This window comes from Misgurnus anguillicaudatus, chromosome 20 (genome assembly GCF_027580225.2).
Source record: "Misgurnus anguillicaudatus chromosome 20, ASM2758022v2, whole genome shotgun sequence".
NCBI classification, from domain to species: Eukaryota; Metazoa; Chordata; class Actinopteri; order Cypriniformes; family Cobitidae; genus Misgurnus; species Misgurnus anguillicaudatus.
In genome coordinates, this window is record NC_073356.2 from 22789172 (window position 1) to 22806094 (window position 16923).

General features: G+C 37.7%; 1 protein-coding gene across 2 annotated transcripts; it reads left to right on the forward strand.

Moving 5' to 3' along the window:
- Window positions 1–400: 400 nt before the first annotated feature.
- Window positions 401–16747, forward strand: kiaa0319l (KIAA0319-like ortholog). 2 transcript variants are annotated; one of them, XM_055220721.2, is made up of 22 exons: window positions 401–712; window positions 2157–2281; window positions 2441–2573; window positions 4418–4752; window positions 5190–5394; window positions 5543–5641; window positions 5962–6059; window positions 7457–7544; window positions 7627–7719; window positions 7956–8088; window positions 10107–10335; window positions 10477–10600; window positions 10690–10822; window positions 10933–11081; window positions 11295–11446; window positions 11707–11845; window positions 13664–13823; window positions 14255–14397; window positions 14477–14599; window positions 14694–14784; window positions 14872–14960; window positions 15206–16747. In XM_055220721.2, the coding sequence occupies exons 3-22, from the start codon at window positions 2462–2464 to the stop codon at window positions 15400–15402; spliced, it is 2892 nt and encodes a 963-aa protein (XP_055076696.2). In that variant the 5' UTR covers window positions 401–712; window positions 2157–2281; window positions 2441–2461; the 3' UTR covers window positions 15403–16747. The 2 variants fall into 2 exon arrangements, with proteins under 2 accessions (XP_055076696.2, XP_055076695.2); XM_055220720.2 differs by having other exon boundaries at window positions 401–624.
- The last annotated feature ends 176 nt before the right edge of the window (window positions 16748–16923 follow it).

The window sequence follows — 16923 nt, forward strand, 5'->3', positions numbered from 1 at the left end:
GTAGAATATGTATTGTTTAAAACACTACTTTCACAGTATTGTGTGCCTGCGTGTGAGCCACAATTATATACACGCCATGAATCCCAAAGGGTTCTTTAAAAAATTTTGATCACTTTTACATAAAACTATTCCATTGAGGCCGTCAGAAAGTGCAATACACGAACCATATCCGAAATGGAAAAATATAAACGTTGTTATTTTTTTATCAGTGCACACTTATATATCAATCTTAAATATATTAGTATTTTTCTCGAATTTAAACCGGATGTGACGTTTCGTCTGAACGATTCGGCCATCTTTGTGAGTGGCATCTTTATTTCTAAAATAATTTATTTAATGAATCGTATAATTAATTCGCTAGAGATACTATTTATATTTTTTAATGTTCACTAAACTTTGTCGAATTTTTTTCTAAACTCTGTTTTGTGCTCCTATTTGTAAACTGTAAAATCGACGACTCGTGTTTGCGGGGCGGAAATGTGAAATGCTTCTGTGAGCATTGGTGTGTTTCCGTGTGAAGGTGTAATTGGTAAAGATTACTGACCCAGATCAAGATGAGAACGGGCTCTACTGTAAAGGTCTACTGTCATTTTTCACTGCAGTAATCTGAGTGACACCAAGCAGGTGAGTGGCACCGCTCCAGCCTTCGTTGTCTTTGAGTGCAATTTTATCGTGTAATACAGAACGAGGTTGCGATGATGATCTGTCACTGGTAAGTTATTTCATACCCAGTAGTAACCAACCTTGAACAGCTGTTAGCAACCTGTTTCCGATTTCTTCTCCGATTATTGCCAGAAATCTCTCTTGAGACACGCGAGCGTCGATCAGTCATGTTTTAAAAAACAGAGAAATAAATTTGCGGACGGAACGTGATATAACGTTATTTAATATCTTTATGGTTTACACTTGTGCAATGCGCGTGATGTGCGCGTTCCCAGTGTACGGTTGAAATAATTGTGTATTTTTAGTATAATTTCTTTTTGACTGCATGTCATAAGCACGACCACAGCAATAGTTTAAATTAAATCAATGAATTATTAAAATATAGTTTTTTTTTAAACGCCATGGTTAATGTATCTTAATTAGATTATTTTGTCGACCATATATGTTAATTTTATGGTATTGTTTTTGTCTCTGTATTTCCCTTAAGATGTAATGCCAATTTGTCACGAGGTAAATTACGTGCACTGTACATTCAGCCCTGCGGGGTTTATTATCGTTATGTTGTGTTTGAGCTGACGGCCTGCAGTGACAGTTTGAAAACCTGGATTATTAACACCTGCGTGTTTCCTTGTCTTTTTCTCACGAATTTACAATGTGTCCTGTTTCAAATGCTACGCGTCACCTTCAGCTGTCATATAACTTACTATTCCCATCTCTTCTGTTGTGATGCGTTTAAATGGCCACTGGTAACCCCTGTTTAATTTGTTTGACAGCTTGCTTGTCTATCATGGAGGGAAAGTGTGCTTTAAACAACAACCCTTAGTTTTTGAGAGATATAACACAATGTTTTTAATATTCACGTCACGTGACTTTTGTGTTAAATGGTCACTTACTTACTCCCTGATAATACAGCTGTTTATTGTTGATGGTGCAGTTAATAGAAAAATTGCTGTATTGTGTCTTTGGTGCAGCAGAGTCCAAACTGTTGTTGGTTTCTAAATAAATTATTTAGTTTAAAACATCATGTGTTTGTTCTTAGATAGCATGTTGTCAATGTTTCACAATAGTAATATCAGCTGTGTACTTCTACTTTGATTCCAACTGAGACAAACACTTTAACTTCCTGAGCAATAGTTGCGTAAATGAGAACAAAGTTTACTTATGTTTGCACTAAGCTTCACCTGAAATGTGTTAATATGTTTAACAAGCATTGTTTATTTGTCATGACCTCTGTTTATTGTTGATATGACGTTATCACGTGTTATGTAATTTATTTCAGGGTCATTTATTGTCTCGTTATCTAAGCCGCCATATACAGTCACAATTGCATCACTTCAGGGTATTGATTGTGACCAGCTGACTGTGCAATGGAAATTAAAACACAATAACACCAGTCTATGTTTATACACACAACACATATCAGAACACATATTGTTGTTTGAAAATGTCATCATGACAGATATAAAGGCTAAAGGTCTTCCTCCTGTATTCAGACACTCTTGTGGTGCCATGCTGCTGTGTATCCTGGAGGTGTTTGTGTGGACGACTTTTCATCAGTCTCCTTGCATCCCGTGCCATTCACCTCCATCTCTAATTTCTCTACCCTGTCTGGAAAAAGGTACATTTAGACATTAAGTGTAGTAAAAAATAAACATCCTGTTACAAAGAATAACTATTTATACTTGTCAAGGTGGGGATGTTGTCATTAATATCATGCATTAAAATGTTTTGCTGTTTCATTAATTGTTTTATGTTAAAAAAAACACGTTTATTACAGGTCTTTACTTATAGCTGGAATATGCCCAATGTAGAGCTGAGGATGCACAGGTGGAATTCTCTCCTTTGGGAATGGCCGGTCCAATTTTCCTCCCTGTACCTGGGCTTACTGTATTTCCTCTGCTCTTCCTCTGGTAAATAGTTTTTATAGCTAATTAAGAGCTAATAATATCTTTCCATTGGAGATCTTTGTATAAAATAACTCTAAATCCATCGCTGAAGTGCAATGTAAGTGAATAAATGTGAGGTTAAAGAAAGTTGAATGCCTTTCTACACTGTTGTTAAAAAAGGAAGATATTCTTTTTTTTGTCCCATCACTGTCAGATATATTATTCAGGGTTTGGACACTTGTTACATTCATGTGTGATGGAAATGATTCTGAGACATTACATTGTGAAAAGCATAAAGGGTGCTCTGTGTTCGCTTTCACAAAGGCTGACAATCACAAAATAGGCCTATAGTGTGTCCCACCCCCAGTTAGAAATCCGCTCGGGTGGGGCATCCCACTGTGTCTTGCAGTTTAACTTTCACTGCCATCCCAACATAAGCTTCCCTGTGTTGCCACGGTAACAGTCTGCAGTGACAAAACAGTGTCTATGGAGGGGTTAGGAATGGGGGTGGTTATCTGACATCCTGTTTTCCTAACGGGGAACTGTAGGCTCAGTGGAGACAAATCAGCTTGTTAGTGATCTGTATTATAAACAGTCTTGACTTGTGGTGGCATGGAAATGAGAGTTTGCATGCATGAATTGTATGCAGCCTAATGTTCTGCACTTTTTGGTTAAAACAACCAAGATTTGGTATATTCTTTGACATGGCATTACTCGATAGTATATTATATATTCACAGAATGTTCGTGATATATGTAGAATGATTTTATGTGGAAATCAGTAAATCACAAAAAATATTATTTCATATCGGTTTTCAGTAGAGTTATGATTTAGTCGCGACTGATCCTTTACAGAATAAACGTTTTTGTTTACATAATATATGTGGGTGTACTGTGTTATAATAATTATGTAAACACACACACACACACACACACACACACACACATACATATATATACACATACACATACACATATACATATACATATATACATATATTTAAGAAATTTTTTATTTATATATCTTTTTTATTTATATATAACATAGAATATATATATATAAATATATATATACACATGTAAATGTTTATTAAATACATACATGAATGTTAGGGTGGTCCTTATAATGGTTCTTCAAAAAAAATTTTTTTAAATATTCAACTCTTACCCCCTAAATGTGTTAGGATATCAATAAAAACACTGTGCAAAATTTTGAATTGTTCCTACAATATCTAGAGGTTGCTCAAAGCCTTTGACTATTTCCGAAAAATTAAAATGGCACAACACATAAATCCTGCTTCTTGGAGGGTAACTTTGTTCCAGTTATTTCAGTCTCTTCTGATCCGAGTAAACATATAGCGGACTTGCTTCGTGTTGCTTCAGCCATTGTCTCCGTGTATATTGTCATTCACATTTAAGCTTTCTTGCTTTGAAAGACATATCACAACTAAAACAAGAGTTTTAATTGCATGGAGCATGGTCAAATAAGTCCATTGCTGCCATAAGTATATATTATTAAACAATTATACATGCTAGCACAAAGTATTACATAATATGCGAATGTGTTAAACTTGAAAGGTCTTGAGCAACCTCTAAATATTAATTAATATTGAAAAAATGTTGCATAATTTTTTTATTTTTTATTCAAATATATTTGAATAAAAAACTACTTTTATTTTGTATGATATTAATATAGAGCAGTAATTGATATATACATAATTATCATACACAGTACACCCACATATATTATGTAAACAAAAACTTTTATTCTGCGAAAGTCGCGACTAATCGTTACGCAGGCCTAGTTTTCAGAGACTGGGTCACTTCCTCTTTATTGACTGCTATTTGTGCCCTGTTCTTGTCTCTAAGGGGTTTCAGCCAGCATTTGCACAGTAACAGGCGGCGTGTTTGGCATCCACTACAGCAGCGTTATCGGGCTGGGTTGGCAGGCGCTAGCGGTGGACAATGGGGGACCTCGGTGCTGGGAATCCTGCTGCATGAAGCCCTCATGCGGTGCTGTGTGGAGCCTCGGTGGACGCTGCGTGTTACTGGCCTGTGTTAAAACGGATGGCTGCTCTATCACGTCGCTCCCTCAGCCGGATGAAGAATCTGTGGGGCTTTTACAGCAGCTGAACAAGAGGATGCGAAGGAGGAGGAAAGTTCGGCACGTTCAGAATGTCAGAGTGATCAGGGACACAGACAATGTAAGCTGGGCAGAAAGCTCTATTCCTGTTCCTCAATTGCACTGTATTAGCAACATAAAAGTCAGGAGTTTGATCCCAGGGAACATGCACTGTATATTGATAAAAAACGCATTATGAGCAGCTTTGGATCAAAACGTTACCTAATATAACATAGATGCATACATTTTCCAAGTGGAACCTGCCTTCGAAGAAACTCACTGGGTTTTATTTTAATAAAACCATACTTAAACCATAGACACTGTAGTTTTATGCTTATGGTGTCATGCCAATGGCTTTTTTGTGGGGGGTTTTATGACGCAAAGTCAATCATTTGTGTGGTTTCATGATGGTAAAGATGTTGCCTTAAAATGCAGCTCCCTCAGTAGGCAGTAGATAGCAAAGTAGGTGTAACACAGCCGAGCTGTTTTCCTAAACAGTGCATATTGTCACCCTCACAGGACCAACTACCCGAACCTACAGCAGCACTGACCACAACTCCTCTACATACAGCCAGTGAAACTATCGGCCAATCCACCAAAGGCAGGGACGAACAGGCATCCCCCTTGGCTTCTGAGCATAATTCAACAACAGTCATTGTCGATCATTCAACAATGTCCAACAACAGCAGTCCGTCACCACAACCCTCACCAACAACACCAGCTGGTACAACATACAGATCTTAGTACATGTCACACACTGTTTGTTTTTGCCGTTTTTCTCGACAGTTTGTCTTTTGCAAAGTAAACGGCAGTGTTATATTCTGTTTGTTTTTGTGAAACATACGTTTAATGCAGTTTGTTTTAAATCGCAGTGCGGGAACTGGTCGTGTCTGCCGGCAAGAGTGTGGAGGTCACTTTACCGCGCAATGAGGTGGAGCTGAATGCTTTCGTACTCCCAGAGCCCCCTTCAGGTAGTGCTCATTTGTACTCATTTGCTTAATTTTTATGCATGCTTGTTTTTCTTTGCATCAAATGTTATATACTGTATGTATTGTTTTAATAACCTAGTATTCACTTAAATGAATTTGTGATGTTAGTTTTGAGACTATAGGATGGTTTAATTCTTAACATTTCTTTATAGTCAGGCAGAAAGCCTTGCATGTTGACAGTGTTGATGTCACACAGATATGAAATGGTTGGATTAGATTCAATTTAAATATATTATTATAAACGAATGACAGGAAAAAGTTGTGAATTGTATTTAGTGAAACAGCTCTGTTCATTTCTTCAGAGACTAGCTATGTGTTTGACTGGCGTTTGAGGACTCATCCGAAAGACTACAGTGGAGAAATGGAGGGTAAACACAGTAAAACGCTCAAGCTCAGTAAGGTAATTATGTTGTCTAGTAAAGCACAGCAAAAGTCATTAGTTTGTGATGTACTGTTTTTTACATTAAGACCATTCTGTAAAATCTAACCTGTATTTTGTTAAAGGGAACATTTCTTAAAACGTTTTTAAGATGTCAAATAAATCTTTGGTGTCCCCAGAGTACATATGTGAAGTTTTAGCTCTGAATACCATATAGATAATTTATTATAACATGTTAAACTTGCCACCTTTTAGGTGTGAGCAAAAATGTGTTTTTGGGTGTGTTCTTTAAAATGCAAATTAGCTGAGTGCTGCACTAAATGGCAGTGACGTGGTTGGATAGTGCAGATTAGGGGGCGGTATTATCCCCTTCTGACATCATAAGGGGAGCCAAATTTCAATGAGCTATTTATTCCACATGCTTGCAGAGAATGGCTTACCACAACTTAAAGGAATATTCCATTTCTTAAAAGAAAAGTCCTGGTGGTTTGCTCACCACCATGTCGTCCGGGATGTTGATGTCTTTCTTTGTTCAGTTGAGAAGAAATTATTATGTTTTTTGAGGAAAACATTGCAGGATTTTTCTCATTTTAATGGACTTTAATAGACACCAACAATTAAAACTTAACTCAACACATAACAGTTTTTTTCAGCAGAGTTTCAAAGGACTATAAACGATCCCAAACGAGGCATAAGGGTCTTATCTAGCAAAACGACTGCCATTTTTGACAAGAAAAACAACAAAATATAAACTTTTAAAGCACAATTTCTCGTCGAGATCCGGTCGTGATGCGCCAGCGTGACCCGGCGCAATATGTCATGACGTCAAGAGGTCACAAAAGACGAACGCGAAACTCCGCCCCAGTGTTTACAAGTGTGTTGAAAGAGGACCGTTTCTACGTTGTTGTATGTCAACTGATATTAATTAATGTCTTTGTGTCAGTTTATTGTTTACAATGGTCCGCAAATGTCCGTTTTATTTATGTAACACGTGACCTCCCTACGTCACTACGCATTTACGTGAGGTCGCGCTGGCTCGTCACACAGCCGGAGGAAGAAGACAAGTTGTGGTTTAAAAGTGCATATATTTTATTTTTCTTGTCAAAAATGACACTCCTTTTGCTAGATAAGACCATTATGCCTCGTTTAAGATGGTTTAGAGTCCTTTGAAACTGCAATTTTAAACTGCATTAAAACTGTTATGTATTGGGGTCCATTAAAGTCCATTAAGATGAGAAAAATCCTGGAATGTTTTCCTGAAAAAACATAATTTCTTCTCGACTGAACAAAGAAAGACATCAACATTTTGGAAGACATGGTGGTGAGTAAATTATCTGGATTTTTTTTAAGAAAATGGACTAATCCTTTAAAGTTTCTTATATTCCTTATACTAATATTCCAAATATGTTTCCCTTTAGCTCACAGTGGGTCTGTATGAGTTTGAGGTAGTGGTGGAAGGTGAGGGCGCTCATGGTGAAGGATATGTCAATGTTACTGTCAAACCAGGTAACTTTCACTTTTGATGTACCTTCTGTTTGTATATTGGTCACAAAAATGTGAACAAGACCTGCATTTCCTGTTTTTATAGAGCCACGAGTGAATAAACCACCTGTTGCTGTGGTTTCTCCGAAGTACCAGGAGATTTCATTGCCAACGAGCACCACTGTGATTGATGGCAGTCGTGCGTATCTGAATTTTTGTCTTTCATTAAACCATCATTAAATTGCTTTCAATTAAATGTCATTATAATAGCATTGTGTTTGTTTAACGGTGCAAGTATGTTTTCCTGTTGCTCAATTAATAAAGCACTGCGTTAGCAGTGCAAAGGTCATGGGTTTGGTTCCCAGTAAACAAACATACAGATAAAATGTATAGCTTGAATAGTCACTTATTTATGATCTGTGTGTTTTACATCAGAGAGTACAGATGATGATAAAGTGGTGTCGTGGAAATGGGAGGAGGTTAAGGGGCCTCTAAGAGAGGAAAAGGCCTCGGGTGATAAAGATATTCTCACCCTCACAGGCCTGGTTCCTGGTAACTACACCTTCAGGTTTGTCTTTTCTCCCATCTTCTCACTCACATTTCTGGCGTTTTACAGTCATCTTACAAGCACTGCACAACCTGGCAAACCAGTCTCTCTTTAGCAAACTTTACACTTGTGTTAACTGGCTTAGGATCTTTGTTTTAAGCTGACATATTATGCGAGCACTGTTTGAAGATGTTAAAAAATAAACAACACATGACCCGCAGTGTGTTTAGAGCATTTAAAGTGTTTTATTTTTGCATCACTACTGCAACTGAATGGACTTCCTGAAAACTTTTAACTGACAAAGGTCAAACAAACAGAAAGTCCCACCCTAAACCTACTAAATTGGTACAGCAAATATTGCAGAGTCTGGCTTGTTGCCATACTTGCCAATGGCAAAACTTACTGGCCATTAATTGTTTTTACTGGCCGTAAAGCTGTTTGTTTTTCAAACTATATTTACACTAACTAAGCGTATTTAAGTAAAACTATGCAATAAGCAACTTTGTTAACTGTCAATTTTATCACTCAATTTTGTATATACATATAATCCTGAGATTTTTAGCATTGAAAAACAATTGCATTGATGAAGAAGATATAAAGAGTTTGGTTCCAAAGCGCAATAAATCCATTTTGACTAATTTCGGTAAAAACGTGTTTTCTATACCAAGAAAGTGTCAGGATGAAAACTACTGTTTTCTGTTACAAACTTTCACATATCATCTTTAGGTTATAAAAACATAAAAAATTCAAATCCATATCTTGATTTGCAAAGATTTATTATGAAAACGAATAATTTTTTCCACAAAATGCAATAAATCCATGACAAGTTTTTTTTTTCAAAATGCTATAAATCTATTGAATCAGTATATAAATGTGCATTCATGTTTGCCATGTTATATTCATTTAGTTGAACAGTGGTATACACTGATTAAAAAAAATAAATATTAATGGCATTAAAGGTGCAGTGTGTAAATTTTAGCGGCATCTAGCAGTGCGACTGTGAGTTGCAACCAACGGCTCGTCTATGGCTCACCCCTTGCTTTTGAAACACACAGAGAAGCCATGGTCGCTGCCACAGGACACACATGTCCTCATCGGAGACAACTTATCAAACAAAGGTTGTCCGTTAAGGGCTTCTGTAAAAACATGGCGGCACAAAATGGCGACTTCCATGTAAGGGGACCCACAGTGTATGTAGATAAAAATTTGTTATTCTAAGACAGTGCTTCTCAATTATTTTCTGTCACGCCCCCCCTAGGAAGAGGTAAACATTTTGCGCCCCCCCAACTCTCCGCCGCGACTGTAAATAGTATAATTTGTCTATAAAATTACACATCTGCAAAACATTGTATACTTATTAACATTGAGAAAACACAAAAAGAAAAAACAAAAAAGAAATATCGATCAACTTACAACAAAGAATAACTTTATTAACATTGTTTTTTAGTCTGTAGCAGAAAAGACTTAAAATGCATCATTTGCCAAAAATAAAAAAAATCTATCCTTATTTAAAGTATAATATTTTTTGACCATTTGATACTGAAAAATTAAATGTAATCAATAAATAATAATAAAAAACACAAGCGGCTTATCAGCGTGATTGGGGTGTAATGTCTTTAAAAATCACTTCCTGAAAAAGTATTTTCCCTGGGGTCTCGCGCGCCCCCCCTGGTGTCGCTTCGAGCCCCCCCTGGGGGTCCCGCCCCACTATTTGAGAAGCACTGTTCTAAGATAATAAAAACATAATGGTTAATTATGTAAGGTCTTTATACACCCTTAATAATATAGTTATGTATATTATATTGCATTTCTGTCAAGAGATTTTTCTAAAAGTTACACACTGCACCTTTAACCAAAACACTTACTTTGTCATATAGTCATTGCTGCGGTTATACTTGGGACGTCGACGTTTAAAATTTTTCACAGCGAACAGCTTGATCTGATTTTGGCAGTAACTCATTTTTTTTTTTTAAATGGTGTTTATCATGTTTTGGAACCAAACTCTTCATATACTGTTGCCTTTTATGTTCCCTTAACAGTCTCACGGTGACTGACTCGGATGGAGCTCAAAATTCAACCCAAGCCATGTTGTTAGTCAACAAGGCCACAGACTACAGGCCCACAGCTAATGCTGGACCCAACCAGGTCATCACGCTGCCACGCAACTACATTACGCTGTATGGCAACCAGAGCACTGATGACCACGAGAATCTGTCGTACGAGTGGTCGCTCAGCCCTGAGAGTAAAGGCAAAGTGGTGGAGATGCAGGTACAGAAATGACCATTTCAATAAATCAGCTTGAGAGGGTGTGTCATGGAAATCTACATTTTTGTTTGATCTTTTGAATTTAAAATATGTCTTTCATTGTCTGGTGAAAGACTGAAGCACACCTTTGTTTTTTTTCCATAGGGTGTGAGGACGCCCATCCTGCAACTTTCTGCTATGCAAGAAGGTGACTACACCTTTAAGCTAACTGTCACCGACTCGTCCGGGCAGCAAGACTCGGCTCAGGTCACTGTGATTGTCCAGCCAGGTATTTACATTGTGCTTCACAGTTTACTTGCCATGCATGTAAAAACGGTTGTTTGTGCTTGAGCATCCTCTGTGTATAATTTCCTCCAGAGAATAACAAGCCTCCCGTAGCAGACGCTGGACCAGACAAGGAACTGACACTGCCGGTTGATCGCACCATGCTCGATGGAACCAAAAGCACAGACGATCAAAAAATTGCGACGTATCACTGGACTAAAACAAAGTTAGTGATTGCATGATCGACAGCTGTACTGTTTGTTTAGATATCTTTTATGAAAACCACTGGGTGTTAGCAGTGTCATTTATAGTTTTATTGTCAAATTTAACACAAAGGGGCCCGGAAGGGGTGAAAATTGAAAATGCAGACACTGCGATTGCCACAGTGACCGGATTGCAAGAGGGCGAGTACATTTTCATGCTGACAGTGTCGGATGAAAGGGATCTGGAAAATTCTGATACAGTTTCAGTCATTGTCAGAGAAGGTGTGTATTTAAATCCTTGAAAGATTTGTGTGTGTATGTGTAAAATAAAAAATAAAGGGACAAAGAGAGAGAATGCTTTTGTATGCCTGTATATGCTTGTCTTCAGGTATGTAAGCGAGAGAGCTTTTGTATGCCTGCATGTGCTTGTCTTCTGTTATGAAATAAAAACATAATATTGCACACACTTTTTTTTTATTCACTTTATCAAATCAGAGGATGACCAGCCGCCTGTCGCCAAAGTGATTTCCAGTCCTCCGATTTCTCTGCCTGTCCGCATGGCAGTTCTTGATGGTTCACGGTCATCGGATGATAAAAGTGGAATCAGTTACGTCTGGTCCCGTGATGAAAGCAGTCCAGCTGCAGGGGTCAGTTCGCTAAACTCATATTGGATGTGCTTCTTCCATTCAGACTACATTCCTGGCTTTGTTGAATGTCACAAGGTCTTTAAATAGTGACAAAACAAGTAGGGTTGGTTTTTTGAAGCATTTGTTTTCATATTGTTTTATTTAGAGGTTTAGTAACTCCACCTAAATAAATAACATAACCAGTTAACCACATACCATTGTTTCATTGCACCCCACATTAAACGTTGACCTCTTTGTTCCCCCGTTTGTTTCTTTTGTAGGATGTTCTCAATAACTCGGACCACCAGCCGGTGCTGTTTCTTGGTAATCTGGTGGCAGGAAAGTACACTTTTACATTGATAGTTACCGACAGTAAGGGGAAGACCAGTACTGACAGAGGCACCGTAGAGGTTCGACCAGGTGAGGCATTTAAAAGAAAAGAAAGAAAAAATTGTGCTATAGAAGATAGAGATGTCAAATATGTTACTGTACAGGTCTGGCATCCAGGTCATAATAAAATAAAGTAACAATACCAGTTAGGCTGTGTCTTTAGTATTATCTGGGTAATAGGCAGATATTTTTTTAACACTCACAACTTTTTTGTGAATGTGCTCTGAAGAGCGCTCTTACACCTCACAGTAATGCAGCTGCATCTGTGTTAGTGCCTATCTTGGGTCGTTATTAATATTAAGTTAGTCATGTCTTTGGTGAGTCAGTATTAAAGGCACAATATGTACGATTTTTGTAATTAAATATAATATCCAAAAACCACTTGGACAGTGTGATAAACTTCATCCAGTTTTGTAAATCTAATTTCAGTTTTAAATTCCAGTTTTAAATAATGGCTCGTCTTTCTCGCGCTATGTTTCCATCTCTGGATGGAATTTCATACATCTCTCCTTCATAGCGTCATCAAGCTTTTCCTTCATTATTGTTTTGAAATTGCAACCTCTGGTGGTGAAAGTTATATATTGTGCAGGGCTCAACGCAAATAATTTTTTATTCTGGCCTGGGTAATAATAATTCAAAGGTCAAATATAATAACAGATATGTTCCAACAAAAAAAGGCTCACAATTTTTCTGCTTTACCTGTAAACTGACGGCAAACTGTGCAAAACATTGCATCCTTTCTTTCGTTGTGTTTTACCCAAGTAAATGTCTGCTTCAAAGATGTTAAATAATTCTATTTTTGACCAGCGCCCCCACCATCTTGACATCTCTTTGCTCTTCCAGCTGACCTAACAAGCAACACACATTGTTGTTCACAACAACCAATAAGGTTGGAGAAACCTCATGACATTGCTGATAAGTTGCCGTTTGCGATGTTTAAAATGTGTCGCGATGATAACATTACATAAGAATACATACAGACATATGGCCACAGGCAGAAAATATATTTTAGTGACTGAGAGTGAAGCACTGGCCCAATCGGGCAAGTGACGATACTGTTTACTGGCCTGAACGTCTCTCACACATAGCTTGATGACGCTATGAAGGAGAGATGCCCCGGGCCACCGGGTAGTCCTTTATGTTGAGCCCTGTTGTGCCTTAAAGGAAAACACCATCGTTTTTCAATATTTTACTATGTTTTTGCCTCATCTTGAACAAATGAATACGCGCATGTCTTTTTTCGATGCGTGCAATTTTGATCTTTGTACAGTGCCTTGTGAATGTGTTAGCCTAGCCCCACTCATTCTTATGGCTCCAAACAGGGATGATTTCAGAAGCCACCAACACTACCATGTTTTCCATGTTTTAAATACTGTTACATGAGTAAGTATGGTGGCACAAAATAAAACTTTTGTTTGGAGCCATAGGAATGAATGGGGCTAGGCTAAATGCTAAAGCGCTGTACAAGGATTGAAATTGCACGCATTGAAGAGAAGATGGGTATGTGTTGGTTTGTCTAAGTTGAGGTAGGAACATAGTACAATTTAAAAAAAGGGGGTGTTTTCCTTTAAAAAAAAAATGCAGGGAATACTATGCATACTATTTTTACATTTTAAATGATCATGTAATACCATGTATTCTATGATATCATTTATTCCTTATATTTCATATTTTTTCCCCTTTTTCACCACTTTTTATACGGTTTTTCCTCATGTCTTTACTAAATTTAATGTATTTACGGTACAGCTGCTTTGCAATAATGCAAAAGCAGAAATCAATTTGAATGGAATTGAATGTCAAAGATTTGCAAATAAAACAATGTTTTTCCGTTCTTGTGCTACTTGGCAGATGTGTACGAGCGAGACTTGGTGGAATTGATCCTGGAAGTTGGTGTGGCTCAGGTGTCTAGCAGACAGAAGGACATGTTGATCAGACAGGTTGGCGTCCTGTTGGGTGTCCTGGACAGTGACATCACCGTGCGAGAGATTAGCGCCTTCAATGAGCATAGGTTAGTCTGGCTTATCACAAGCACTGGGATTTATCTCAAGCCTAGAAACTTAAAGGGATAGTTCACCCAAAAATAAAACTTCTGTTATCATTTACTCACTCATGTTGTTACAAACCCAAATAAATTTCTTTGTTCTGATGAACACGAAGGAAGATATTTAGAGAAATGTTTGTACCCAAACCGATTGTGGACCCCATTTACTTTTATAGTAGGAAAAAATAATACTATGGAAGTCAATGGGGTCCACAAACGGTTTGGTTACAAACGTCCCTCAAAATATCTTCCTTCGTGTTCATCAGAAGAAAGAAATTTATACGGGTTTGTAACAACATGAGAGTAAATGATGACAGAAGTTTCGTTTTTGGGTGAACTATCCCTTTAATACTCTTCCTCAAGATGTGAACTTTTCCAATATCACACTACTTTTCCAGCACTCGCTTGGTATTTCTGGTATCAGGAGGACCCGGGCGACCTCCGTTGTCCGGCCACAGTGTCGCCCTGGAACTGCGCAACAAACTTCGAAAGCAAAAAAATGACTTCTTAATCTTTAAGGCCCGGCGGGTGGACACAGTTGGTGAGTAGTTGAGTCCTTATCAAATGCAATTAACTTCTTATATTGTCCAGCTCTGATCTTATTTTGTTTCTTTTTCCAGTATGCCAGCTAAACTGCTCCGGTCACGGGGAATGCGACTTTTTCACCAGACGTTGTGTTTGCCACCCGTTCTGGATGGAGAATTTAATCAGAATTCATTTCGGCGATGCCGAGACCAACTGTGGTAAGAAGCAAAACAAGCCGTCATGAAAGAAAACCGCTTAAAGCACCTTAATGAGCTGATGATGACACATTTTTTGTTGGGTGTTTTCTTTCAGAATGGAGTGTATTGTATGTGACAATAGCATCATTCATGATCGTGATTGCTATAGCAGCATTAATCTGGGGTGTGGTGTGCTGCTGTAGAAGGTAGGATCTTATATTTACATTTTTTGTTTGTTTGTTTGTTTGATGTGTTATGGGATTGCTAATGTTAAAATTGTTTGGGCTGCACAGACGAAAAGGAAAAGTGAGACGAAAGAGCCGCTATAAAATGCTGGGGGAAGATGAACAAGAGACTCTGGAGTTACAGTTACCTAGAGCTGGTAAAAAATACATTATACATTATCTGAAAAAATGTTTCAGAGATTGATACTTTTATACAGTATTTTCATGCTTTTTATAGGAAATATGATATGTACAGGTATACACACATATTTAACTGCATCAAATAGGATTAAAACTCACAGGAATAGCGAACACTAAACTCAATGCTAAAATCAAATCATTTTAGTTGTCTGTATAATAAAGTCTACACAAAAACCGTTTACAAAATCTTTTTCCATCCCAGGTCGGAAAAAGACGCTCTCAGTTCCAACATCATCTGCGCTCATGCACTCAGATTCTGATCTGGAAAGTGATGACGGCCAGGCAGGTGTCCCCTGGTCTGACCGAGAGCGAGGAAAACTCCTGCCACCCCAAAACGGATCTATCCGTAACGGCCAGGTTCCTCATAAACTTAAAACTCAAAGACAGGAGCTGCTTTAGCATAGGAGCCAAACCCCTTATTATCACACCAACTGCACTGTTCACCTCTTAACCACTTCCACCTTTAGTTTTATTTTTAATGAAGGACTTTCAGGATGACCTCTGAAACTGCACCTCCGGGTTGAATCCCAGCCCACTCTGAGCCAAAATAAAAATAGGTTGATGAAATAAAAAAGAAGAGGGATTTTTTCCTTGGATGTGTTGAGCCATGCACCACAAAAAAAGACAATGAGAATGTATCTGCTTAACTACGGAGAAAGACGTTATTTGTACAGGTCACAAGTTGGAAAGCATCAAGCATTGCAGTGTTCTCACCGGAATGTCACATCACACTGAGGATGACTGAACACTGCCGGGCACGTGTATTAATTAGTATGTGTGATGCAGAGAGCGATACGTGAGCATGGTACCCACTGTGCCACATTGTATGACTGCATGAAGATTTTGGTTTCTTTTTTATAGTTGGCATGCTTTGAATTGTGCATATGCTACTTTTCTCTGCAATCCAGTGGCCATATGTATGTTAGAAGTGGATTTTCGCCACTTTAAACACCAGCAGAAGATCTGAGCTGTGAAGTCTGCATCATAATAGCCATGTTTGTCAAGGTGAGAGTAAATGCTGCTGGGTCTTTGTCAAGCACTGGAAATCACATTTGATGTTACACTGGAACAGATCACATTGTTGATGGTGGTTTTGATAATGGATATGACAGAAGGGGGTCTTGGTTTACTCCTCATCTCAACATCCCAACCTTTGATGATCTCTACCATCGTGTCAGTTTTAAATCAGTTTGTTTTAGTCAGTAAATCTTAAGAACATGCATTGGAACTTTTGGTTTGCTTTTAAAATATTTTCTGTTCAGCTTTTTGAGATACAGAACTTCCAACGTTATGCTGAAGAACTGAACGTTAATAGGATGAGATGTGCGTGACCCCTCTCATGTCTGAGTCTTGCACATTCTTGTGAATGCATGAGTATTTAGATACCTCCACAGACTGGCAAAATGAAGTGGTATTGATTTTTCTTTTTTTATTCATGTTTTTTGTTTTAGTGAAGGATTATCTGTTTCATGTGAATTGTTCTCATACAACTGGAGTAAATAAAATATATTTACTGCTATCTTTTTTATTAATGTTTACACCTAAATGCTTTTGGATTTCACCAGAATGTACACAGTCGTGTAAACTTTACCTTATAGGGAAGTAAAGGGTTTTGTAATGCAAGAACCAAACCGCAAGTTTAGTCTTAAAATGTCTGTTTAAAAAGACTGTTTACACTCCATTATATTTATCACTTTCTCTGTCAGGTTAGATCTGTCAAGGATTAAAACAACTTGTATCCCTACTGTTTTTTAGTGTCTTATTTTGAAAATAGAAGACATTGTTTAATACTATAATAATTTACATTTAATGTGAATGTTTTTAAGCACAGTATTGATTGTTTAATAATTGTTGGCTAATAATATCACAAGAATTGCCAAATTGTAGCTTGCATAATATAAGTTTAAAGTATGACATTTC